At 53.0% G+C, this 26,285-nt stretch overlaps 3 protein-coding genes across 3 annotated transcripts in view; all 3 read right to left on the reverse strand.

Annotated features, from left to right (window-relative positions):
* Nucleotides 1–753: 753 nt before the first annotated feature.
* Nucleotides 754–6,443, reverse strand: dpysl4 (dihydropyrimidinase like 4). Its single transcript, XM_068754628.1, has 15 exons — nucleotides 6,408–6,443; nucleotides 5,984–6,072; nucleotides 5,729–5,913; nucleotides 5,485–5,649; nucleotides 5,231–5,292; nucleotides 5,076–5,156; nucleotides 4,878–4,946; nucleotides 4,200–4,320; nucleotides 3,950–4,106; nucleotides 2,865–3,006; nucleotides 2,705–2,789; nucleotides 2,538–2,623; nucleotides 2,272–2,451; nucleotides 1,892–2,057; nucleotides 754–1,819 (listed from the first exon to the last, which is right to left on the reverse strand). Exons 1-15 carry the CDS (start codon nucleotides 6,441–6,443, stop codon nucleotides 1,728–1,730), a joined length of 1,716 nt encoding a protein of 571 aa, XP_068610729.1. The 3' UTR covers nucleotides 754–1,727.
* Nucleotides 6,444–11,524: 5,081 nt separating this feature from the next.
* On the reverse strand, nucleotides 11,525–20,524 carry jakmip3 (Janus kinase and microtubule interacting protein 3). The gene is made up of 22 exons (XM_068754208.1): nucleotides 20,390–20,524; nucleotides 20,081–20,323; nucleotides 19,768–20,007; nucleotides 18,854–19,054; nucleotides 18,084–18,191; nucleotides 16,911–17,066; nucleotides 16,680–16,808; nucleotides 16,535–16,570; nucleotides 16,374–16,445; nucleotides 16,165–16,269; nucleotides 15,949–16,077; nucleotides 15,804–15,887; nucleotides 15,633–15,695; nucleotides 15,455–15,553; nucleotides 14,566–14,664; nucleotides 14,390–14,449; nucleotides 14,208–14,273; nucleotides 14,045–14,113; nucleotides 13,887–13,964; nucleotides 13,505–13,738; nucleotides 11,685–11,750; nucleotides 11,525–11,575 (listed from the first exon to the last, which is right to left on the reverse strand). Exons 1-22 carry the CDS (start codon nucleotides 20,522–20,524, stop codon nucleotides 11,525–11,527), a joined length of 2,523 nt encoding a protein of 840 aa, XP_068610309.1.
* Nucleotides 20,525–22,456: 1,932 nt separating this feature from the next.
* dnmbp (dynamin binding protein) overlaps nucleotides 22,457–26,285 on the reverse strand; it is a 14,607-nt gene continuing 10,778 nt past the window's right edge. Inside the window, exons 9-18 of the mRNA XM_068754787.1 lie at nucleotides 26,143–26,160; nucleotides 25,261–25,460; nucleotides 25,021–25,151; nucleotides 24,844–24,948; nucleotides 24,641–24,769; nucleotides 24,241–24,573; nucleotides 24,025–24,174; nucleotides 23,751–23,949; nucleotides 23,156–23,622; nucleotides 22,457–23,072 (exon numbers count right to left, since the gene is read on the reverse strand). Of these exons, the coding sequence (XP_068610888.1) occupies nucleotides 22,887–23,072; nucleotides 23,156–23,622; nucleotides 23,751–23,949; nucleotides 24,025–24,174; nucleotides 24,241–24,573; nucleotides 24,641–24,769; nucleotides 24,844–24,948; nucleotides 25,021–25,151; nucleotides 25,261–25,460; nucleotides 26,143–26,160 (1,918 nt within the window). The 3' untranslated portion in view covers nucleotides 22,457–22,886. The remainder of the gene's footprint in view (nucleotides 23,073–23,155; nucleotides 23,623–23,750; nucleotides 23,950–24,024; nucleotides 24,175–24,240; nucleotides 24,574–24,640; nucleotides 24,770–24,843; nucleotides 24,949–25,020; nucleotides 25,152–25,260; nucleotides 25,461–26,142; nucleotides 26,161–26,285) is intronic.

The following is a 26,285-nucleotide window of genomic DNA, read 5'->3' on the forward strand; positions in this document are numbered from 1 at the left end:
AAACATCTTCTTCAGCGTCACCTTCAGATTTGATTACCTTTATGATGACAGGTAATGTGTGATGATGACGTCATGAACAAACTCAGGTTTCAGATTAAATGATAACATGTGAAAACAGACTTTTTACATAAAGGCGACTTTTCACCAGACCGATTTTTATGATCATATTTCCCGCCTCTTATCAGCTCGGGTTTTATTTTCATTGATCGTGTGTGATTCCCTCCGGAGGGTCAATCAACGGTCCGGCTGCTTCTGCAGCATCAGCACCAACACATGGAGCATCATCAACCACGCCCAAGGGGGTGGGCCTTCTGAACAAGGCTAGATGCTGATTGGCTGATACTACTCAATGGCGGGAACAGCGGCTCCAGGTTCCAGCCCAGTTAGCGTGGTGTTAGCATGGTGTTAGCGTGCTGTTAGCGTGCTGTTAGCGCGGTGTTAGCGTGCTGTTAGCGCGCTGTTAGCGCGGTGTTAGCGTGCTGTTAGCGCGCTGTTAGCGTGGTGTTAGCGTACTGTTAGCATGGTGTTAGCGTGGTGTTAGCGTGGTGTTAGCATGGTGTTAGCGTGCTGTTAGCGCGGTGTTAGCGTGGTGTTAGCGTACTGTTAGCATGGTGTTAGCGTGGTGTTAGCGTGCTGTTAGCGCGGTGTTAGCGTGGTGTTAGCGTACTGTTAGCATGGTGTTAGCGTGGTGTTAGCGTGTTTTCATGTTGAACATGTATGTAAAAACTGACATCTGACTCCGCCGTGTTTCTCATCACACTTTATTCATGCAGCTCTCATCACAACAGGAGCTTTACAGTCACTACAGGAACAACAAGTGATGCACCGTCGCCACGGTAACCGCTCACATACACAACGCATTGCCTGGTTACGCTCATGTCATCCGTCTTGGCTCCGGTGCAAACTACTCACCGCTACGGATCACGGCCGCCATGTCGGAGCTGGTATGGTTACTATAACAACCAGATGGCAGCAACATGGCCGCCATGTGAGACTAATACAAACACTGATGCTAACACATGCTAATAGTGCCAGGATAGAAAAACTGTAAAAAATACAAAATGATGATGAAGACGTTAAAAATCTCTTCAGCGGTCACAGAAAAGGAAGGGGAGGAGTCTGGAGCTGTGACATCACAGACTTACAATCAGGGTCAGAGGTCATAGATGTAACATGGCCACTTTTCCCATCGCACACCACCGTCAGATCGTTTGTTTCTAGGGGTGGAGTCTGTTGGTTAGCTTCCTATGAACGCGATGCTACGTAGAGGCTACAACTGGATACTTTAGCACCATTTAAGATGAATTCTGATTTGCATCCATTCATTTAAAACTCAAATAAACCTCATCAATAAATGAAACAGGTATTGATTGATTGATAAATCCTGGCAGGACGAGCCTCCACCAATAGAAACACTGAACACATTTCTCTACCACAGAGAACAACAATAATTTATATCACGAAGAAGATGATTTTATGGCTCAGGAACAATCTGATTATGAAAGATCTCAATCTGATGTATGACATTTGATCAGATGATCGGGTTAATATTAACACTGACGACAGCTAATTCAAGAGAACCTCGTTTATAATGTTCTCAATGAGCGGCGCAGAAAAACCCAGTAAAAGCAGTTTGAGAAGTATCAGGGAGTACCAGAACCACCGGAATGAGTCCTAACATTACAGGGAATCAATACGTTTATCAGAGGTCGGGGAGGGCGGGGCTCTTATGCTAATGATGTAATGTTGGACCGTCCACCAGGTGGCGCCACAATCCTCTGAGTAGAGCGACGGGGCACGTGGTCGTCAACCTGAGCACCTGGAGAGAGTCAGTCAGCGTTATCGATCAGGGTATTGGTTGTTGGGATATCTGTGAGCGTGCGATCACTACCTGCCAGGGTGAAGCCTGACTGGTGGAGGTTTCGGGAACCGGCCTGGGTTTTGGGACAAGGGGGCCCCCTGGTGGTTGGAGTGGGTGGCACAGATGTAGTCATACTGATGACATCATGGACCGGTCCATCATAGTTTCCACGGGGGACTCCACGGGCCTCGGCCATCTGATACAAGGAGAGGAAAGAACTGAACCGATCAATCGGTTACCTGATTAACTAGTAGCTCAACCAGCAGCTAAACCACCGCCAGGCTACTGGTTAGCCGCTGCTTCTAAGCTAGTTATCCTCTCCTGCAGTTGTATGGGGTTAAATGAAACGTGCCCAGCTGGTTATGGGATTAACAATGGGTGGTTTACTTGCTAACTAGTTGTTCAGCTACCTTGCTGCGGGCTCTGATCCTCTTGTAGACGGCGTCGGGATACGCCTTCCTGGCGATGAAGCGTCCTGAACCTTCCACGACGTTGAGCGTTCCATCTTCCAGAACGACTCGACCGTTACTTATGACCACCGACGGCACGCCTCGAAGCTCCACCCCCTCCAGGACGTTCAGCTCCACCGTCTGCAGGCGGACAGGCGGCGCCACCACTCGATGAAGAGCGATGAAGGATTGTGGTTCTGGGTTTGATGAGTGCCGTGTGTGGTTACCAGGTTGTGGGTTTGAGCAGAGACGGTTCTGGTCTCCTTCGGGTTCCAGATGACGACGTCAGCGTCGGATCCTACAGCGATCCGTCCTGCACACACGGCTCAGCGTTACACCTGCCTCAGAATGGTGTCCGTGAAGGATCGTCTTCACGTCGTCTCAGCGAGGTTACCTTTGCGCGGGTAGATGTTGAAGAGTTTAGCGGCGTTGGTGCTCGTTACCGCGACGAACTCGTTCTCATCCATCTTTCCTGTGGACTGCAGAGCGAACAGGTGACAGAAAACCAGAAAGTCACATGATGCGATTCAGGGGCTGGAGCTAGCGTAGCCTACCACAGCTCTGTCCCACACCACCGACATCCTCTCCTCGATGCCACTGGTTCCCTCTGGGATCAGAGTGAAGTCGTCTTTACCCACGGCCCTCTGAGCGGTGGAGAAGCTAGCCTGGGCGCTGGACGTCACCTGGAGGTCGCCACTTATCAAACAAAAACAAAACACCTGTCAGAGCCGCCCAAATCGTCTGTTTACAGTAAGGCGGAGTCATGCTAGCCATGTTTACAGTAAGGCGGAGTCATGCTAGCCATGTTTACAGTAAGGCGGAGTCATGCTAGCCATATTAACAGTAAGGCGGAGTCATGCTAGCCACGTTAACAGTAAGGCGGAGTCATGCTAGCCACGTTAACAGTAAGGCGGAGTCATGCTAGCCATGCTAACAGTAAGGCGGAGTCATGCTAGCCATGTTTACAGTAAGGCGGAGTCATGCTAGCCATGTTAACAGTAAGGCGGAGTCATGCTAGCCATGCTAACAGTAAGGCGGAGTCATGCTAGCCATGTTTACAGTAAGGCGGAGTCATGCTAGCCATGTTAACAGTAAGGCGGAGTCATGCTAGCCATGTTAACAGTAAGGCGGAGTCATGCTAGCCATGTTAACAGTAAGGCGGAGTCATGCTAGCCACGTTAACAGTAAGCCGGAGTCATGCTAGCCACATTAACAGTAAGGCGGAGTCATGCTAGCCATGCTAACAGTAAGGCGGAGTCATGCTAGCCATGTTTACAGTAAGGCGGAGTCATGCTAGCCATGTTTACAGTAAGGCGGAGTCATGCTAGCCACGTTAACAGTAAGGCGGAGTCATGCTAGCCATGCTAACAGTAAGGCGGAGTCATGCTAGCCATGTTTACAGTAAGGCGGAGTCATGCTAGCCATGTTAACAGTAAGGCGGAGTCATGCTAGCCATGTTTACAGTAAGGCGGAGTCATGCTAGCCATGTTAACAGTAAGGCGGAGTCATGCTAGCCACGTTAACAGTAAGGCGGAGTCATGCTAGCCATGTTTACAGTAAGGCGGAGTCATGCTAGCCACGTTAACAGTAAGGCGGAGTCATGCTAGCCATGCTAACTGTTAAGTAGAGTTATACTAACCATGCTAAGAGGGAGGTCAGGTACTGTGGCGTTGAAGGGTCAGGGTTGAGGGGCGGGCTCATGACAAAGGCGGCAGCTGTGGCCCAGTCTTTGGACCAATAGTGAGAACCATCGGTGGCTAGGCCAGCTGTGATTGGCTCCCCGTACACCACCATACCTGATGAAGATGTTGAAATCGCCTGATACCTCACCGTGCTGTCATAAAACAGAATTAACTCCAAGCAGATACAGGTCGTGGTGATGATGTCACCTTTCTTTCTGGCTTTGGCGATGACATCAGCAGCAGATTTGCTCATCACCTTGGTAACGTACAGAGGACAGTTAGCCTGTTTGGCGATGGTGATGGCTCGATAGACCGCCTCCGTCTCAACCTGAAAGATGATTCGACAACGCACTAGCGATCAGTCAAGTCCCTGACTCTGAAGCCATGATGATACTGTTACAGGTGAGCTACAGGTGTGCTACAGGTGAGCTACAGGTGTGCTACAGGTGAGCTACAGGTGTGCTACAGGTGAGCTACAGGTGAGCTACAGGTGAGCTACAGGTGTGCTACAGGTGAGCTACAGGTGAGCTACAGGTGAGTTACAGGTGTGCTACAGGTGAGTTACAGGTATGTTACAGGTGTGCTACAGGTGTGCTACAGGTGAGCTACAGGTGAGCTACAGGTGAGTTACAGGTGAGTTACAGGTGTGCTACAGGTGAGCTACAGGTGAGTTACAGGTGAGCTACAGGTGTGTTACAGGTGAGCTACAGGTATGTTACAGGTGAGCTACAGGTATGTTACAGGTATGTTACAGGTGTGCTACAGGTGAGCTACAGGTGTGCTACAGGTGAGCTACAGGTGTGCTACAGGTATGTTACAGGTGAGCTACAGGTGTGCTACAGGTGTGCTACAGGTGAGCTACAGGTGTGCTACAGGTGAGCACACCTCTTCAGGATGAGACAAAACATGTCCTTCAGGTCCAGTGATGCCGACAGCAAGCAGCTTCTTCTGCTCCTGAAACAGAAAGCCGTTCACTGTCACATGCAGAGTTGTTGGTTGATGCTTGTTCCGAGCTGGATGGGCGTGTCAGCCGCGCCTTCCTGCATGACATCATCTCCCGTGTCATTGGTCAGGCTGTATTACCTCATCAATGATGTCACCGTTCTCAGCATGAACCTGCGCGATAGCTCCAAGATCACGGAGGACCCCAAAGGCCTCGTAGAGCTGCAACAGGAAGTAGAAAGGAGGAGCATGCTAACAGCACTAGCCTGACGAGCAACAGTTCAGGTGGAGCTCACCTGAGAGTCGGAGCTCTGATACTTGTCTTTGTAGGCCATGAAGAAGAGGAAGGAGTTCACACCTGAAGCACAAACAGAACAGCTGACGAGCAATTCCGCGTCAGTCTGAACGCACAAACCGGTTTGGATCGCTCAATCGTCCGTCCATCCATCTATCATCCGTCCATCCATCATCATCCATCCATCCATCATCATCCGTCCATCCATCCGTCCATCCAGGGTGGACGTGCTCCTCTCCTCGCCGTTGTCCCGACCTTTGTCCTTGACGACGGTCTCCAGCTCCTCGTGGAGTCCTTCGTGCCAGCGGCCGATGTCCAGGTGAGGCGAGAAGTCGCAGCACGCCCTCTGCTCCGCCGTCTCCCTCCACTGCTCCAGCGCCGCCAGCAGACCGGTCCCCGCCTCCACCAGGACGTGGTCCACTGTGAACACAACGCGGCCGTTAGTACCTGCCCCTGCGCCGGAGACACACCTGAGGGGGACCGCCGGAGGACGCCTGACTGATGGTGGTGGTCCCCCCGGACACGGCGGCTCTGGTCCCGTGGTACAGGTCGTCCGCCGGCCGCACGCCCTTCTGGGGCGCCTGCAGGTTGGTGTTGGCGTCGACCCCTCCGGGGATCACCAGCTGACCGTAAGCGTCCACCGTCCTCACCCCAGGTGGGACAATCAGGTCCTCGCCGATCTGCCTGACCGGGACACGGGACAGGAAGTGTGACGACGAGGCTCGCGGCTGGACGACGACGACGCGGCGTTTACCTGATGGTCCCGTCCTCGACGTAGACGTCAGCGTAGAACGACTGGTCGTCATTGACGATCCGGCCTCCTTTGATGATCAGACGGTCGCCCTGGAAACGGACACACACTCAGACCGTCAGGAGGAAGGAGCACCAACCCAGTCGGCCACGCCCACAGGACTGACGTCACAGACACTTTTCCATCCAGCCGAATCAGAATTCAGGATCGATTTCTTTTAAATATCAAAAATATTTGATCAATTCTAAAAGGATAAAAGATTGATTACCATCGATCATCCATTAATCAGTTCACCGGGAGATACACCGAGTCCCGGCGAACCGGACCGAACTACCGGGTCGGCCTTGTTCCGGTCGCACCGGCGCGGAGACGGGCAGGCGGGGCCGCAGCATCCCGGTTCGGACCCGTTAACCCGGCTCGGACCTACCGGTCTCCCGCCGCTCTTCTTGTTCTGGAAAGACATCCTGATCGATCTCTGATCGGCTGATTGATCCGCCCTCACTCACACGTACACACGCCGCTATTGTTGTGCCCCTCTGTGCTGACGTCACATACCGGCAACAAATACGCGCATGACTTCCGACGTGAAACGCCAAAATAAATGCATCCATCGCAGCGACCTGCCCCGTCCCTGCAGTACGTTGATGTAGTACTAGTAGTACTCGTTGTGTAATACAAGTATGAATCATTCATTAATGTAAAGCAGGATCTAAAGAGGCTGATCGGGGCGTGTCTCTGTCTCATCATCATTATAAATAAATATTTGTTATTTTATAAAGTGTTTAAAAAAGGAAACATCTGAAGATAAATGATAAATACGGACTATTTAAATTATTTAACTCTTGTTTGACCAGAATGTAGAAAGATAACACTGTTATTGATCGATTGTTTTGACACAGTATTGTGTTTCATAATGAATGTAAAATGTATGCTTTTATTTTGAAGTGACATTCAGGAAGTATTTTACGTGCTGGTTTCTGATTGGTCGCCACCTGGTGAGCAGGAACAGACATGATGGAGAATTGACCATATCGGATTTAAATTTCTGGATTTAATTACGTCATCATTTACAAACTGATCAATAACCTTATTATCTGAAGAAATGGATTCTGTGAAAGTACCAGAATAAAAACATGAGGGAAAGATATTGCATTTTGAAAAACGACGAGTACAAGTATTGATTATACACAATAATATAAACTCTTGGATTGTAATTATGCATTTTGATTTCTTTAATGTTTAATGACGGGAGTTAATTGTTTGATTATAGCGAGTTGTAATAAAGTAAAGTAAATTCTAATCTGACTCCAGATCTGAGCCCATTCAAGCAGAAAACCTGATCTCAGAACTGTTAACTGATCAGAACATGAAACATGTGCTAAACTACATTTTCACCTGTCTCTTGTAGTTTTCCCAGGTGTGTCCTCCTCCTCCTCCTCCTCCTCCTCCTCCTCCTCCTCCTCCCCCTCCTCCTCCTCCTCCTCCTCCTCCATCGCTTCGGGTCGGAGCAGCTCGGCGTCGCTGCGTCTTCGGACCGAACGACTCAAAGTTCAAGGTTTTGTTCTCGAACGCTCCTTCGACGCTGCAGAACATCCCGCCGTACTTCAGCCGAGGACGAGGAGAGTCGGAGCCGAGCCGGGACAGGAGGGAGGAGCAGTCGTCCTCCTGAGGAGTCCTCCTCTCAGACATCGTGGAGACATCTGAGAGCAGAGCAGACCGGAGGAGGAGGAGGAGGAGGAGGAGGGTCGGCTGAAGTCCTCAGGCGATCAATGAGGAGACTAGAAGGAGGCCAAGGAGGAGGAGGGGAGGAACTGAGATGAGAACGGATTAGAGGGAGGAGGAGGAGGAGGAGGTGATGAAGGAACGTTCAACGGGAGAGCTTCAAGTCTTCATTGCTGAAACACTGGATACAAATCCTGGTCTGTGGTTTGGCCTATCCATCCGCCGCCCCGACGGCCTGTCTTTTGGTGCTTGTTCCAAAAACATGTAATAAATGTAGAGAAAGGTTGAAGACGTTTTATTAACACGGAACAATCGGGCTGAAAACACCATTTAGTGGAACAGATGCTCCGCCCCCTCAGGAAGCTGCGTCCACACGCAAAGGGAGGAGCGCTAACTTAAAGACTCCGCCCACTCAGGAAGCTGCTGCCGCACGCAAAGGGAGGAGCTCTAACTTAAAGACTCCGCCCACTCAGGAAGCTGCGTCCGCACGCAAAGGGAGGAGCTCTAACTTAAAGACTCCGCCCACTCAGGAAGCTGCGTCCACACGCAAAAGGGAGGAGCTCTCAACTTAAAGACTCCGCCCAAACTCTGCTTGTCACAGCAACCGATGACATCACCACAGCGCTCTTTAGTCAGTGGTCAATTAATAATGAAACAAAAACAATCATTGACAAATGAATACAGCGTAGTAGTGAAATGCATCATGGGAGTTATGGTTGATCAAAGATAAACATTAAATACCTGCTGACCAACTGCAGTGACATCATCGTGTGACATCATAGCGAGCTTCCTGAATGTTTCTGGGCTAACAAGCGTAAAGCCACTCGGCGCTGTTGGACTTTGGGTCAGCGCCCATTTCTGCTGCGGACCGGAGGACGAGAACTCTGGCTGTCCCTTCAACTCGAGTCTCTGTCACACACACACACACCAACGCACACACACACGCACACACCAACGCACGCACACACACACACGCACACACACCAACGCACACACACACGCACACACACCAACGCACGCACACACACCAACGCACGCACACACACACACGCACACACACCAACGCACACACACACCAACGCACGCACACACACACACACCAACGCACACACACACACGCACACACACACACACCAACGCACGCACACACACACACGCACACACACCAACGCACACACACACCAACACACGCACACACACACACGCACACACACACACACACACCAACGCACACACACACGCACACACCAACGCACGCACACACACGCACACACACCAACGCACACACACCAACGCACGCACACACACGCACACACCAACACACGCACACACACGCACACCAACGCACGCACACACACGCACACACACCAACGCACACACACGCACACACACCAACGCACGCACACACACACACGCACACACACACGCACACACCAACGCACGCACACACACACACGCACACACCAACGCACGCACACACACGCACACCAACGCACGCACACACACACACACGCACACACACCAACGCACACACACACGCACACACACCAACGCACGCACACACACACACGCACACACACACGCACACACCAACGCACGCACACACACACACGCACACACCAACGCACGCACACACACGCACACCAACGCACGCACACACACACACACGCACACACACCAACGCACACACACACGCACACACACCAACGCACGCACGCACACACACGCACACACCAACGCACACACGCACACATACACACACACACGCACACACACACACACCAACGCACGCACACACACACACACCAACACACACACACACACACACACACACACACACCAACGCACACACACACGCACACACACCAACGCACGCACACACACACACGCACACACACACGCACCAACGCACGCACACACACCAACGCACGCACACACACACACACGCACACACACCAACGCACACACACACGCACACACACCAACGCACGCACGCACACACACGCACACACCAACGCACACACGCACACATACACACACACACGCACACACACACACACCAACGCACGCACACACACACACACACCAACGCACGCACACACACACACTCAGTGGACCGTGACGTGTCAGCATGAAGCTCTCGTCTTTTACTCTGATGGTGTTCTAATAATACATAGACTGTGTACTGTGTTCACTGCATATCCTATCAAATATATATATATACACACAGTATGTAAAATATATGTATGTGTAAACAGAATACTAGATATACGGTATATATCATGTTTAACAATAATCAAAGGAACTCGATATTTCAATGATTAGTTAAATCTGTAAACAGAAATATAAATCGGATTCTACTTCCTGTTTTTATTCCCCTTTTTCTCTTCAGTAAGTCTCTCATTGGTCCGGACGCTCTGCACGCCGTCCCTGCACGCCGTCCCTGCACGCCGTCCCTGCACGCCGTCCCTGCACGCCGTCCCTGCACGCCGTCCCTGCACGCCGTCCCTGCACGCCGTCGCTGCACGCCGTCGCTGCACGCCGTCGCTGCACGCCGTCCCTGCACGCCGTCCCTGCACGCCGTCCCTGCACGCCGTCCCTGCACGCCGTCCCTGCACGCCGTCGCTGCACGCCGTCGCTGCACGCCGTCCCTGCACGCCGTCGCTGCACGCCGTCCCTGCACGCCGTCCCTGCACGCCGTCCCTGCACGCCGTCCCTGCACGCCGTCGCTGCACGCCGTCCCTGCACGCCGTCGCTGCACGTCCCTGCACTCCGTCCCTGCACGCCGTCGCTGCACGCCGTCCCTGCACGCCGTCGCTGCACGTCCCTGCACTCCGTCCCTGCACGCCGTCGCTGCACGCCGTCCCTGCACGCCGTCCCTGCACGCCGTCGCTGCACGCCGTCCCTGCACGCCGTCCCTGCACGCCGTCCCTGCACGCCGTCCCTGCACGCCGTCCCTGCACGCCGTCCCTGCACGCCGTCCCTGCACGCCGATGATGCAACAGGACCACGCGGCTCAGGGACGTAGACGTTTTCCAGAGCTTATTCCAGAAACGCGTGTCTGAGCTCAGACGTGTCGCCACGCTTCAGTTTCTTCGGCTCTAACCTCCAGCCGACCTCCTGATACCGCCAGGATCAAAGGTTACACAACGTAACCTGAGATCTCTGAGTGGCTCTGCGCCGTTACCGCCCTCGAGTCTGCAAGTGTAACAGCCAATCAGAACAAAGGTAACTTCAACTGAGCTGACGAGACGCTGTCTCATGTTTGTTTCTACGGCGACAGACATGTTGGTAAACTGTAAAGGCCCATTTCAACGCTGACGTCAACTAGCTAAGGTGGCGAGCAGCGTTTAAAACCAGCTAACACGGATAGCCGTCCAGCTAGCTGAGGTAAGACTGTGTGAAGTCCAGCACCACTTTGGTCCAGCGGGCCTCCGGGGGCCACGCCGCGTTTCAGCGTAGCTAACGCTAGTTAGCACATTGGTACTTTCCACTGGGCGGCTGTTCCCATCAAAACCAATCGGTCAGTCCTAGTGTTTGTAATTCCAGGTGATCTGATTGGCTGATGGCAGGTGGGCGGGGCAGTGGAGCAACGCTCCTCAGTCAATACTGCTGGTTCCAGAACTTGAATCCTCCTGAACCCCCCCGTGTTTTGGTACGATCCAGAATGAGCTGAGTTCAGCTGCTGGACTCTGGAGGAAAACACACACCTTTACTGCACTCAGGTACACAGCATAATACCACTGAATCCGACTCAATAAAATAAATCCTGTAATAGTACTTGTAGTAATACTTGCTAGTACTTGTACTCACCAGATGCTGTTAGGACCAGAGGATGAAGGCCAAAGAGAAGAATAGAAACAGAAACAGAAACTAAAAGAAGAAAACATTAGAGTTGAGGTTTTCATTTCTTGTACTTCATTTATCACTGGTACTCTAGTAGCAGTAGCAGTAGTAGTAGTAGTAGTAGTAGTAGTCCCACCTTCTCCTCCAGTTCTTTAATCTGTCGCTTCTGTGCTTCTATACATTCTTCCAGCTCCTTGTTCCTCTGTCAAAAACAAAGCAGACAAAACAGAATCAACAACAACAACAATCCACAAATACCATGAACTAATACCAAATAACAGTCAGAGTAATACCCATCCTGTGTAGTTGTTGTTTACCTGTTGCTAGCCGGTTGTTGTTTAGGCGTTGTTACCTGGTTATCTACGTGTTGTTGTTTACGTGTTTACCTGTTGCTGGCCGGTTGTTGTTTAGGCGTTGTTACCTGGTTATCTACGTGTTGTTGTTTACGTGTTTACCTGTTGCTAGCCGGTTGTTGTTTAGGCGTTGTTACCTGGTTATCTACGTGTTGTTGTTTACGTGTTTACCTGTTGCTAGCCGGTTGTTGTTTAGGCGTTGTTACCTGGTTATCTACGTGTTGTTGTTTACGTGTTTACCTGTTGCTAGCCGGTTGTTGTTTAGGCGTTGTTACCTGGTTATCTACGTGTTGTTGTTTACGTGTTTACCTGTTGCTAGCCGGTTGTTTAGGCGTTGTTACCTGGTTATCTGCGTGTTGTTGTTTACGTGTTTACCTGTTGCTAGCCGGTTGTTGTTCAGGCGTTGTTACCTGGTTATTTACGTGTTGTTGTTTACGTGTTTACCTGTTGCTAGCCGGTTGTTGTTTAGGCGTTGTTACCTGGTTATTTACGTGTTGTTGTTTACGTGTTTACCTGTTGCTAGCCGGTTGTTGTTTAGGCGTTGTTACCTGGTTATCTACGTGTTGTTGTTTACGTGTTTACCTGTTGCTAGCCGGTTGTTGTTTAGGCGTTGTTACCTGGTTATCTACGTGTTGTTGTTTACGTGTTTACCTGTTGCTAGCCGGTTGTTGTTTAGGCGTTGTTACCTGGTTATCTACGTGTTGTTGTTTACGTGTTTACCTGTTCCTAGCCGGTTGTTGTTCAGGCGTTGTTACCCGGTTATCTACGTGTTGTTGTTTACATGTTTACCTGTTGCTAGCCGGTTGTTGTTCAGGCGTTGTTACCTGGTTATTTACGTGTTGTTGTTTACGTGTTTACCTGTTGCTAGCCGGTTGTTGTTTAGGCGTTGTTACCTGGTTATCTACGTGTTGTTGTTTACGTGTTTACCTGTTCCTAGCCGGTTGTTGTTCAGGCGTTGTTACCCGGTTATCTACGTGTTGTTGTTTACGTGTTTACCTGTTGCTAGCCGGTTGTTGTTCAGGCGTTGTTACCTGGTTATTTACGTGTTGTTGTTTACGTGTTTACCTGTTGCTAGCCGGTTGTTGTTTAGGCGTTGTTACCTGGTTATTTACGTGTTTACCTGTTGCTAGCCGGTTGTTGTTCAGGCGTTGTTACCTGGTTATTTACGTGTTGTTGTTTACGTGTTTACCTGTTGCTAGCCGGTTGTTGTTCAGGCGTTGTTACCTGGTTATTTACGTGTTGTTGTTTACGTGTTTACCTGTTGCTAGCCGGTTGTTGTTTAGGCGTTGTTACCTGGTTATCTACGTGTTGTTGTTTACGTGTTTACCTGTTGCTAGCCGGTTGTTGTTTAGGCGTTGTTACCTGGTTATCTACGTGTTGTTGTTTACGTGTTTACCTGTTGCTAGCCGGTTGTTGTTTAGGCGTTGTTACCTGGTTATCTACGTGTTGTTGTTTACGTGTTTACCTGTTGCTAGCCGGTTGTTGTTTAGGCGTTGTTACCTGGTTATTTACGTGTTGTTGTTTACCTGTTTACCTGTTGCTAGCCGGTTGTTGTTTAGGCATTGTTACCTGGTTATCTACGTGTTGTTGTTTACGTGTTTACCTGTTGCGTGAGCTGCAGGAGTTCCAGCCTCTCTCGGAGGATTTGGCTGTCCCTCTCCCTCAGCTCAAACAACACAGTCCGTTTCCATTGGTCCATTGCCCTCCTAAGCCCCTCCCGCTCGTCCTCCGTCAGTGTCTCGGAGAGACGCCGTTCAGCCATCTTGAATCCGTCCATCCTGCTCTCCTCGTCCCGCTGCAGAGCCTCAAACAACATGGCCTCCAGCTCCAGGATCCTCTGCAGCGGGGACACAAACGTTAACGTCATCGCCACACGTTGCTCCTCTCAGCGGCAGGAAGTGACATCACAGTCCTGCGGCAAAAGAGCCACCTGCAAACTAGTCACCATCCGGTAACAAGGGCCGAGTGAATGGAGTTAATCGGACCTTATGAGCCCGATCCATCGACTGCTTCCTGAAGTCCAGCTCTTCATCCAAGTAGCCTTTCTGCTTACTGAACCGATCCTGGAGGACAGGAAGACGAAGCTAAAGTCACGCAGGCGGCGCTGAGAGGAGGTCGTTGGCTCTAACCCTCCGGTTTTTACCTTCTCGGCCTCGATGTCCAGCATGTTCTGCTGCAGGGCTGACTTCGTCACTTCGATGGACTCCAGCCACTGAGGACACAGAAGAGGCTCCGTCAGGACGGCGGGCAGGAAGTGACATCATCAGTAACTGTCCTGCTGCAGCGGGTTCAGGTGTTTCTGTTACCTTCTCTGCCAGAGTGAGCACCGTCCTGGCCTGGATCACGGCTACCTGCTCCTCATTGGACAGATTCTGGAGCAAAACGACACAAAAGGTGAGCGTGCTACTTTTACACGTAGCTCGTGGCTACGCATCAGGTGAAACACACACCTCACCGCACATACAGGTACAAAATAAGTTCAACATACACTTACGGCGTTATCGCCCAGAATGTCCAGCCTCTTCATCAGCTCGCTGATCACAATCTCCTGAGGAGGAAGGTCACAGTCAGCCAGGTACGCAACGGAATACTCAGGTATCACTCGGTTGTACTCATTACTCAGGTATGTGTAGGTGTACTCAGGTATTAATCAGGTGTACTCACAGTGACCCCCTCTGCTTCGCAGTAGATCTGCAGAGGACTGAGGCCTTCTGGGAAATAGAGTTGTCTGAAGTTAATGGCAGGTGAGCGTCGTTCTCTCTCCTGAACAGCAGGAGTGGTTTCCATAGTAACAGAGAAACGACAGAACAACGACTTTGATTTCCACAAATGTGCAAACAGGGTCCGGGTCAGGGTCAGGGGTCAAGGTCAGGTTTAGGGGTCAGGGTCCGGGTCTGTGTCACGGTCCGGGTCGGGTTTAGGGGTCCGGGTCCGGGTCAGGGTCAGGTTTAGGGGTCCGGGTCCGGGTCAGGGTCAGGTTTAGGGGTCCGGGTCAGGGTCAGGTTTAGGGGTCCGGGTCCGGGTCAGGGTCAGGTTTAGGGGTCCGGGTCGGGTTTAGGGGTCCGGGTCAGGGTCAGGTTTAGGGGTCCGGGTCCGGGTCAGGGTCAGGTTTAGGGGTCCGGGTCCGGGTCAGGGTCAGGTTTAGGGGTCCGGGTCTGGGTCAGGGTCAGGGTCAGGTTTAGGGGTCCGGGTCAGGGTCAGGTTTAGGGGTCCGGGTCCGGGTCAGGTTTAGGGGTCCGGGTCCGGGTCAGGTTTAGGGGTCCGGGTCCGGGTCAGGGTCAGGTTTAGGGGTCCGGGTCAGGGTCAGGTTTAGGGGTCCGGGTCCGGGTCAGGGTCAGGTTTAGGGGTCCGGGTCAGGGTCAGGTTTAGGGGTCCGGGTCAGGGTCAGGTTTAGGGGTCCGGGTCCGGGTCAGGTTTAGGGGTCCGGGTCCGGGTCAGGGTCAGGTTTAGGGGTCCGGGTCCGGGTCAGGGTCAGGTTTAGGGGTCCGGGTCCGGGTCAGGGTCAGGTTTAGGGGTCCGGGTCCGGGTCCGGGTCCGGGTTGACTGCTGTTACCTCAAGCTCTAAGATCCTAAACTCCAGCAGCTCGTTCTGATCTTTGACATCCTGGATGTCGTTCCTCAGCCGCAGGTCTTCACCTTCCATGTGCTTCACCTGAACGGCATCAGACACATGAGCCAATCAGAGAACGGCTGGACCAGAAGGCGGGCTTCCAGGCGCCGTCGTGCTTCACCTTCTCGACCAGCTCCTGGTTGCGCTGAAACAAAGCCTGCTTCTGCTCCACCCACTGCACATCCTGAGAGAAGACAGAAGGGTCGTAACCCCGTCTCCACCCGAGAGCAGCGGGAAGACCAATCAAAATGCAGGTCATATCTGGACCAATCGCAGCACAGCTGCATGTTACCAGTCCTTGCTGCTTCAGGGCTGACTCCAGATCTGCCACTCTGGTTTCGTATCGACCGATTTCCCTCAGCAGCTGCTCTCTGGTCTGAAACAGAACAGAACCGTCAGCGCGGAGCCGAGGCCCGGTTCTGGTGCTGCCTGCTCACCTTGATCTCCTTCTCAGCGTCGTAGTTCCCGCCGCTGGTCTCCGTCAGCAGAGCGTACGCTCGCTGCAGCGCCTGATACTCCTGAGTCAGCTGACGGTAGCGAAGCTCCGCCTCCTCACGTGCACACACCTGGAACACACAAAGCCATTAGAGCCATAGCAGAACCGCAGGTGAGGTTTCCTGTTTGTTCTCTAGAGCGACATAAATGATCGGTGCCTCCTCGGGTTCTGTGTCTGGAGTTCTGTCAGTGTGGAAGGACAAAGACGACCCGTCAGAGTCCACCGAAGCGTCTTCATCATAGCCGTAAAACGTCTCGACCACCTGGACGCACGCGCACGCGCACACACACACACACACACGCGCAGGGCACATTAAAATCATCAGGTTCAAGCAGAACAGCAAGCTAAGAACCGGGCTGGCCTCACTCTGCAGGCCCGGAAGGTCCGCTTCCTCCTCACGGCGTCCTGCCGTCGGTACCGCAGCAGCACGTCTCTCTCCTGTCAGACGGACCGCCACAGGACAAACATGGTCATCCATGTGGACCGGCCCCGCCCGGCGGCGCGGCGGAACCGGCGGCGGGACTTACGATGGCGTTCTTTACGTATCCAGCCGTCTCCAGGGCCTGAAGACACAAACGCTGGTCAGGATGGGCTCATGAGGGTAGCAACAAAAGCATGCGTTGCCATGGCAGCAGCATCACCAGAGGAAAGGAGTAGTACTAGTAGTAGTACCTTGGACAGGTCATCAATGATGTGTTGCTGCTCCACCACTTGCAACCGTAGGAACTCCATCTCTCGCTCATCCTGGCTGTAACCATGGTAACTGGTCCGGTCCAGGTCATTGAGAGAACTCGGTCTCCTCTGTATAAAGAAGCAGTGCTGTTAGCATGCTAACAGATGTTAGCTTAGAGAATCTGAATCTGGTTTGATTGAGATGATGAGTGTGGTTGGGTGAGTGGTTACCATAGTTACCATCTCCAGGTTCTCCTGGGTGACAAAACGGAGCTTGTTGTCGAGACGACGCAGCTTTAGCGCCAGTTCCTCGTTTTTCCTGCTCAGACGTTTGTTCTTATCCAGAAGAGGAAGAAACTGACTCTCTGCCTCTCGCAAACGTTTCAGCTGGAGAAGAAGAATACAGGAAGCAGAGAAAATAGGACTAGAAAAATACAGAAAACATGAAAATATAGAAAGTACGACACAAAGAAGTACAGGAAACATGAAAATATAGAAAATACGACACAAAGTAGTACAGGAAACATGAAAATATAGAAAGTACGACACAAAGAAGTACAGGAAACATGAAAATATAGAAAGTACGACACAAAGAAGTACAGGAAACATGAAAATATAGAAAGTACGACCCAAAGAAGTACAGGAAACATGAAAATATAGAAAATACGCCACAAAGTAGTACAGGAAACATGAAAATATAGAAAGTACGACACAAAGAAGTACAGGAAACATGAAAATATAGAAAATAAGGAACATATTTAAATGAGAGAAAAAGAAAACATAAAAATTGAAGAAAATGTAGAAACATAGAAATTAAAAATACAGCCAGGAAACAGACAGATGAAGTGTGTGTGTGTGTGTGTGTGTAAGTGTGCGTGGGTGTAGGTGTGTGTGTAGGTGTGTGTGTAGGTGTGTGTGTGTGTGTGTAAGTGTGTGTGTGTGTAGGTGTGTGTGCGTGAGTGTGTGTGTGTGTGTGTAGGTGTGTGTGTGTGTGTGTGTAGGTGTGTGTGTGTGTGTAGGTGTGTGTGTGTGTGTAGTGTGTGTGTGTGTGTGTGTGTGTGTAAGTGTGTGTGTGTGTAGGTGTGTGTGTAGGTGTGTGTGTGTGTGTGTAAGTGTGTGTGTGTGTAGGTGTGTGTGCGTGAGTGTGTGTGTGTGTGTGTAGGTGTGTGTGTGTGTGTGTAGGTGTGTGTAGGTGTGTGTAGGTGTGTGTAGGTGTGTGTGTGTGTGTGTGTGTAGGTGTGTGTGTGTGTGTGTTGTGTGTAGGTGTGTGTGTGTAGGTGTGTGTGCGCGAGTAGGTGTGTGTGTGTGTGTGTGTAGGTGTGTGTGCGTGAGTAGGTGTGTGTGTGTGTGTGTGTGTGTGTGTGTGTGTGTGTGTGTGTGTGTGTGTGTGTGTGTGTGTGTTACCAGTTCATTGCGTTCTTCGGACAGGAGAGCGTTCCGATCTTCAAGCTTCCTGACAACAGCGCTGAGCTCAGCAATTTTTAACTGAAATCTTCGATTGTCCCGGTCCTCCTGAGACTAAATACACACACACACGCGCACGCACGCACACACGCACACGCACACACACACACACACACACACACACACACACACACACACACACGGCTCAGTGGACTTCCTGGATTTATTTATCTTGGACTTGGGCTTGGATTCAGTGAAGCAACATGAGACGACGGCTGCCATCTCGGCCAATCAGCAACAAGCTATGCTAAGCTAACCAAACTAAGCTAGGCTCATCATCCTCATGCCCGACACAGATATACTTCCGCTTCTGAAATCCACAGCGCACACAACCCGGTTCAACCAAGAACTCAGTCCAGGAAGGACACAGGAGGAGGAGGAGGAGGAGGAAGAGGAAGACAAAGAGGAAGAAGAGGAAGACGAAGGTCCAGGATGTCGGTACGAGAAGCTACATGAAGAACACACAAATGAAATCGGGAATAATTCAGGAAGTGTGTTATCGGGCAGGATGGATTCAACACCATGACGAGAGAGCGGTGCATCATGGGACACTGAGGACCCAGCTGTTTGATGAGTCCTTGCCCAGCAGTGATCGTGTGTTTAATGATGTCATGAGGTCAAAGTTCACCACCGGTTAACAGGTTGTGGGTAAACAGTGACATGAGGCGATTTCATTTCATGCAGCACTAGCAGGAAGAGGCGGGGCTTACGATGTTGGGAGGAGTGTTAGGGGTGGGGTAAGGGGCTTGGCCAGGCAGAGTTAGTCCCGCCCTCTGAGCATCTCTCAGGGCTGCGATTTGCTGCTCGGCAGCCTGAGTCTGCAGCTGGAGGCGGTGGGCGTGGCCAGCCTGCAGCCCCAGCGCCTTATCCAGAACACTGACCGCTCGGTCCTTGAGTTTGATCTCATCCATCTGCACACAGACAGGTGGAGAAGCAGACACGTTAGTCTGGATGGGGATCGTCAAGCAGACAGACAGGCTAGAGGAAGCTAAACGGGTATGGGGCGGAGCTAGTGAAAATGTCCTGAATGAACACAAATCGGTCCAGGAGGGCAGGAAGAAGCAGCTGGACAGACGCAGAGACGCCGAAGACGAAGATGAAGATGAAGATGAAGATGACATCCAGATAGCAGCCTCCACCCGCTACGCTCTGATAGCAGCCTCTAGCCGCTACGCTCTGATAGCAGCCTCTAGCCGCTACGCTCTGAGTGCTAGCCAGATAGCAGCCTCCACCCGCTATGCTCTGAGTGCTAGCCAGATAGCAGCATCTAGCCGCTATGCTCTGAGTGCTAGCCAGATAGCAGCCTCTAGCCGCTATGCTCTGAGTGCTAGCCAGATAGCAGCATCTAGCCGCTATGCTCTGAGTGCTAGCCAGATAACAGCCTCTAGCCGCTATGCTCTGATAGCAGCATCTAGCCGCTATGCTCTGAGTGCTAGCCAGATAGCAGCCTCTAGCCGCTATGCTCTGAGTGCTAGCCAGATAGCGGCCTCTGGCCGCTATGCTCTGAGTGCTAGCCAGATAGCAGCATCTAGCCGCTATGCTCTGAGTGCTAGCCAGATAGCAGCCTCTAGCCGCTATGCTCTGATAGCAGCCTCTAGCCGCTATGCTAGCCCGTTAGCCGTACCAGTCGCCGGATCTCTCGCTCACAGTCCCTCTTGGTCTTGCTCAGCTCCTCCTGCTGCTGCTGGTGAGCCGACCTCAGCTCGGCTGCTCGGGCCTGGCAGGCCTGCTGAGCCGAGGCCAGAGCCTCCTCGGCGCTCCTCTTTGCTCCTCTTTGCTCCTGAACCTCCTGCTGCAGGCGACAACGCTCAACCTCCCAGGTCCGTCTTGCCTCCTCTCCCTCTGCCAGCAGGGCAGTCTTTACCTGAAGAGGGAGGGGTCAAACTTTCACACCTGCGGGACAGCTTTAAAGGTTCCACGAGGAGGCGGAGCTTCACCTTGTCCGTGGATCCGTCGCTCAGCGTTAGCACCAGTCCGTTCAGACGCTGAATCTCTCCATCTTTAATCTTGATGACTCTCATCAGCTCCAGCTCGTGTTGCCGTAGCAACGCCTCCCTGGTCACGGCGAGCTCTTTCTGCTTCTCTTCGTGGAGTTTGCTCTTCAGCTCTGTCACGGCGACCGCCGCACGGTGGCGCTCGGCTTTCACCTCACGGCTCTTCTCTCTCTCCAGACGGCTGACCTACGGGCAGACAGGAACACGGGTCGACAGAAGCCTAAGCTGCGCTCTGGGGTTTGTAGTCCTTACCCTGTTCTTCTCCTGTTGTAGTTCTATCTGGATGTCTGTCAGTTTGGCCCGCAGCTCCTCATTGGCTGCCTGAAGAGCTGCCATGGCATCAAGTCGGTCTCCTTTTCCCCGCCCTCCCACGCCTCGCTTTGACATCACAGCCACCTGAAGGCTCCGCCCCCCAATGAGCTGTCTGTCAGGCTAAAGGTCGGCCACACCTGTACCTGTCGACGCAAACATCAACAATCCAAAAACTCACCGGAACTTCCAGCATTGATCAACAGGAAGTAAACACATTCAGCAACTCTCTCACACACACACACACACCTACACACACACACACACATACATACACACACACACCTACACACACACACACACATACACACACACACCTACACACACACACACACACACCTACACACACACACCTACACACACACACACACATACACACACACACATACACACACACACCTACACACACACACACACATACACACACACACCTACACACACACACACACACACACATACACACACACACCTACACACACACACACACATACACACACACACCTACACACACACACCTACACACACACACACACATACACACACACACCTACACACACACACACATACACACACACACCTACACACACATACACACCTACACACACACACCTACACACACACACCTACACACACACACACACATACACACACACCCACACATACACACACACACCTACACACACACACACACACACACATACACACACACACCTACACACACACACCTACACACACACACACACATACACACACACACCTACACACACACACACACTACACATACATACACACCTACACACACACATACACACCTACACACACACACACACACACACACACCTACACACACACATACACACCTACACACACACACACACACATACACACACACCTACACACACACACACACACACCTACACACACACACACACACACACACACACACCTACACACATGCACACACACACACACAGACACACACCTACACACACACACACACCTACACACTCACACATGCACACACACACACACACACACACTTGCAGTCAAGGCCTAACTGAACACATGAAAGGATGTAGATCACTCACCGTCCAATAGGAAGCCTCGGGCCCTGCATTGCTCTGTGTGTGTGTGTGTGTGTGTGGACTAGCCTCCTATGCTAAAAATGCTAACCGGCTAGCTTCCCTGCAGCTCACTATGTGAGCATGAATGTGTGTGTTGCCCCCAGCATCAGCCTCCTTCCACCTGTGTGTGTGTGTGTGTGTTAGCCTCCATTAGCAGTTAGCTCCTCTCGGTTGTGTGTCGATGCAGTTAGCATCTCTGCAGCCTCTGCTGGCGTCATCCTCCTCCTCCTCCACCTCCCAGCATCCTTCAGTGAGACACACAGCTGAAACATCAGCGCTCTGCCTCCCCCTGCTGGAGGCTCAGCATCACTACATCATCATCATCAGCTGGTGATGCTAACAGACAGACGGATGGACAGTATGTTGATTTTATTCTCCGACTCCTCCACAGGAGGAAGATAAAGATTCCAAAAATAAAATAAGGAATTTTAGCATCTACAAACAAATAAAACAATCCGCGTCTTACCGATGAGCCGGGACCAGTTATTTGAACTACAAGTACCAAAATACATCTGGACAACGGACTCAGGCTTCTTCTCCTACGGCTGAAATATGGCGTCATTTGGCGCCATCTAGTGGAGAAGAGTTGTTCACACACTCAGCTGGTTGAACCGGTTTAAACCATCATATTTACAGGATCTTTGGGATCCGGTTTAATCCGGTTAAATCCGGTTTAATCGGATGATAAACCAACATGTGTCTCCTTTCTAAGGAAATTGTTTTTTAATTCATCTTTTCAAATCAGCTCCAAACAAACAGCGAGAACGCAAGAGTCGAACGAAGGAAGCGGCCCCGCCCCAAAAGCCCCGCCCACCTGTTCATCATCAGGATCATCGATCAGGTATCGATTGGACCAGCAGAATGACATGTTTATTCAAGACACAAATGCAGATCGAATCTTTATTGATCGTTAATCAATACACATGTGCAGGTGAGAAGCTCCTGGGTGGAGATGAAGTGCAGTTAGTGAGACTCCCCTCCTCCGGGTCGGGTCGTGGTACCAGCCAACCCATCAGGGGCTCCAGAGAGGACCAGGTGGCCAACGGAGACGGAGGGCGGCGAGGGGGCGGGGCCTGACTGAAAAGATCCCGGAGACCCGATCACGTTCTGTTCAGCTCCTCTGACTGTTACTGGTTAACTGGTTAGTGCTCTTAAACCAGTTCAACCAGCCCGTCGGACAATCATCAGCGGCGCTTCCTGTCCACCCCAAACCCACAAGACTCACATCTCCATTGCAATCTCCCAGCATGCATCTGGGAATGTGAAGCGGCTCCGACTCTGAACGTGGGCCTTTTGTCCGGCGGCGCCTGAAACGCTCAGGTGTACTCCGACCTGCGGATGTAGTTGGAAGGCACGTATCCCTGGCGACCCTCCGCCTCCCCCAGCCACCAGTCGCCGTTCCCGTTCATGTCCTGGAACTCCAGGATCCGCAGCCGCTGATTGGCCGAGATGCTCAACTCGTTGGCGCAGCGGGCGTGGAAGGAATAGAGCGCGTAGTGAATCTACAGAGGAGAACGAAGGCGTTAGCTTAGCATGCTACACACACCCACTTCCTGTCGTTTAATAAACAGGAAGTGGACCTCACCTGATGGCCGCCCACGTCACCCCGGGGTTCTGGTTCTGGTTCTGGACGCTCCTCTCTGGAGTACGCGGACCTCCTTGGACCTGCAGGATCTCCATACCTCCGGGAGCGGCTGGTCCTGTGTGGGGACGTGGACAGGTCCGGCGTCCGGTCTGAGGGCGGTCGGGGGGAGGAGCCAACGCTCTGACTGGTAGAGTCAGGGACGTCTCTGTGGTGACTCCTGCGAGACGAGTCAGAGTCCAGAGACGGGCGTGGCGACGACTGACTCGCCGGCTGGGATGCGGAGAAACCGACAGTAGCCGTTTCCTGGTTGAAGGTCAGCGTGCTGTTGCTGTTTTGGCGGGAGAAAACGGGGGAGGAGCCACCGTAACCAGACTCGTTGGACGACTGGCTCTCGATGGACACGTCTGATTGGCTCCGGCGAGCGTTGTAGGGCTTGAGGAAGGAGCCGTACACGAAACCCTTGCTGCCTGTGGATCAGAGAAGACGGGTTGATCCTGCTTGGGGTTCGGGACGGGGACGGGGAAGGGGACGGGGACGGGGAAGGGGACGGGGAAAAGGAAGGGGACGGGGACGGGGACGGGGACGCGCTCCCCACCTCCGTTGTCGACCAGCCAGCGGTTGTTGCTGCCCATCGGGTCCTGCTGCTTGACCACGCCCACGAGGTCCCCCTCCTGGACGGAGATGTCCAGATCCTGGGCGGCGTTGAAGTTCCTCTCGGCCTGGAACAGCTTGTCTGGACCGTAGCGGACCAGAAGTCCGGCTCGCTGTTCGTCCGTCTGGACGCTGCAGCCGAGCTGGAAGGAACGGGACCGTTTGTTCTAGAGAACCGGCGGCCCGACGGCGGGACGGGGCGACGGCGCCGGACTCACCGGCGGCTGCGGCTGCTTCTTCTTGGCGGCCGGCGCCGGCGGCAGGTTCTCGGGGCAGAAGCTGAAGCCTTGCAGCAGCTGCAGAACCCGGCCGTGTTCCTCGAGGAACCGCGCTACCAGGTTCCCCTCGGGGCGCGCTCTGCTCGGGGGCTGCGGGCGGAGAGGCGAGTTAGCGGCAGCGCGGAGAGGACGATCCAATCGGGCGTCCGTCTCCACCTGTAGGAGGGGCTTGAGCTCGCCCAGGGTCGTCCTCATGAAGTCCTTCTGGGCCTGGGCGAAGGTCCGGACGCACCCGGTGAGCAGCTGCTCCGCGGCGCCGTGGAACTTGGGCAGCTCGTCCAGCAGCTGCGCGTTGAGCGCCTCGTAGTCGTTGCGCGCCGCCTGCAGCTCGTCCTGCGCCCGCCGCTCCCTCAGCCGCTCGGCGCGCTCCTTGCAGCCGTCGTAGTCCAGCAGCTTGTCGAAGCGTTTCTGGATCAGCTTGTGGGGCCCGGCGAACATCAGGAGGAGCTGGGTGAGCGGCCCGACCACCAGCGCCTCCGTGCGCTCCTTCTGCCGGGGGACAGTCGTCATGGCGGCGGCGTCACGCGGGGCGAGGCCGGAGGAGGGCGGGGCTTACCAGCCGGGTGAACTGCTGGTCGCTGACGCGGCGGTGAGCCCTCTGGAAGCGTTCCGGGTCCAGGACGCCGCGCTCCGTGTAGACGTCACAGAAGCTGATGGCCGCCAGAACCTTCACGGACGCCGACTCCTGAGCAGAAGCACTTCATCAGGCCCCGCCCCGCCCCGCCCCGCGCTGGCGGATACGAGGGGGAGGGGTCTTACTCTGATGTGCTGCAGGTACAGAGAGATGTCCCTGATGAAGGACTTGATGAGTCTCTCCTGCAGACGGAACTTCTTCTCCGCCTCGTCAAACGCCTCGTCTTTAATCTGAGGGAAACGGACGGGGATGAGGACAGACCCGGCCTCCCGGGCAACGGTGCCGGCGGCTCGGCCACGCACCTGTGGCGAGATGCCCGTCAGGTGTTTCAGGTGGCTGCTGACCCGGTTGGACTTCTTGATGATGGAGTGCATGCTCAGCTTGGAGATCTTGTCGATGAAAGTGTCTTCGTCGCCCTTCCTGTACTTCATCACTGCGGACAGACGGGGGACAGACGGGGGACGGACGGGGGACGGACGGGGGGCGGCTCAGACGGAGCCCTGCTGTGAAGGCAGACCAGGACCCGAGGAGGCGGTTCTTACCGAGGTCCTTCCTGCGCTTGGACTCGTTGATGTTGACGTTGATCTCCTTGGCGGCCTGCAGCGCCCGTGTCAGCTGAGGTCGGTCGTGGTGGCGTCCGGGCGTGGCGTTCAGCAGCTCCATCAGCAGCAGGGGGTAACGCATCACGCGCTGCACCGGCTTGATCAGGAAGGAGCCCAGGTTGATGTAGTTCGTCTTCCCCCTGAGGGCGTGGACACGCAGGTCACGTGATCCACCCGACACGCTCATTCAGTCCGATGCCACCTGCAGGACGCAGCCGCTCAGCCAATCACTGATCACCCAGCGCTAAAGGGACGGCACGCCACCTGGACGCGGCAGGAACCAGTGGGCGGGTCCAGGAAGCGAGGTAACCGCCCATTTCAGGTGTAACATCCTGATGCAACCGTTTACTTAAGCTATGTTGTCATGGTAACGGTTTATGCCGACGTTAATGTCCATGAAGGTCAAACACGATGACTCAACATGGGAAATAATCTGGTGGATTAAATCCGTCTGTTTACAGGATTAGAGGATGGGGCGGAGCCAGAACAGCCTTGGAAATGACAAATATTTTATTTTGCTTGTTTGTCTTTGCTCAGACCGAACAGAAAGAGCCGACTGAACGCAACGCTTGAACCTGCAGCTGCTCTTTTTGTCCACAAGATGGCATCAGAGTTTGAATTAAATCCACAGAGAAGAAGAAAAGGAAGAAAGAATATTTCTCTCCACAACAATCACATGCGGAAACACCAGAAACCAGATCGGAACGAGTCCACCTGAGCCCAGGGGAGGAGGGGGCGGGGTTAGCTACCACAGGGTGGAGTCACACACACAGGTAGTTCGAGGAGGAAGAAGAGTCTCATGCTGAAATCATGGCGACTTACCACTCTCGATAAATGGCCCTGTGGAGGAGAGAGGGAGAGACAGAAAGACGACAAACAGGGCCGTGGTGAGATCTCACTTCAACCTGCAGAGGTACGCGTCACAGCCGGGGGGCGGGGCTAGGTAAATCACATGTAACTACAGC

The sequence above is a fragment of the Brachionichthys hirsutus genome, chromosome 21 (assembly GCF_040956055.1).
Source record: "Brachionichthys hirsutus isolate HB-005 chromosome 21, CSIRO-AGI_Bhir_v1, whole genome shotgun sequence".
Classification (NCBI taxonomy): domain Eukaryota; kingdom Metazoa; phylum Chordata; class Actinopteri; order Lophiiformes; family Brachionichthyidae; genus Brachionichthys; species Brachionichthys hirsutus.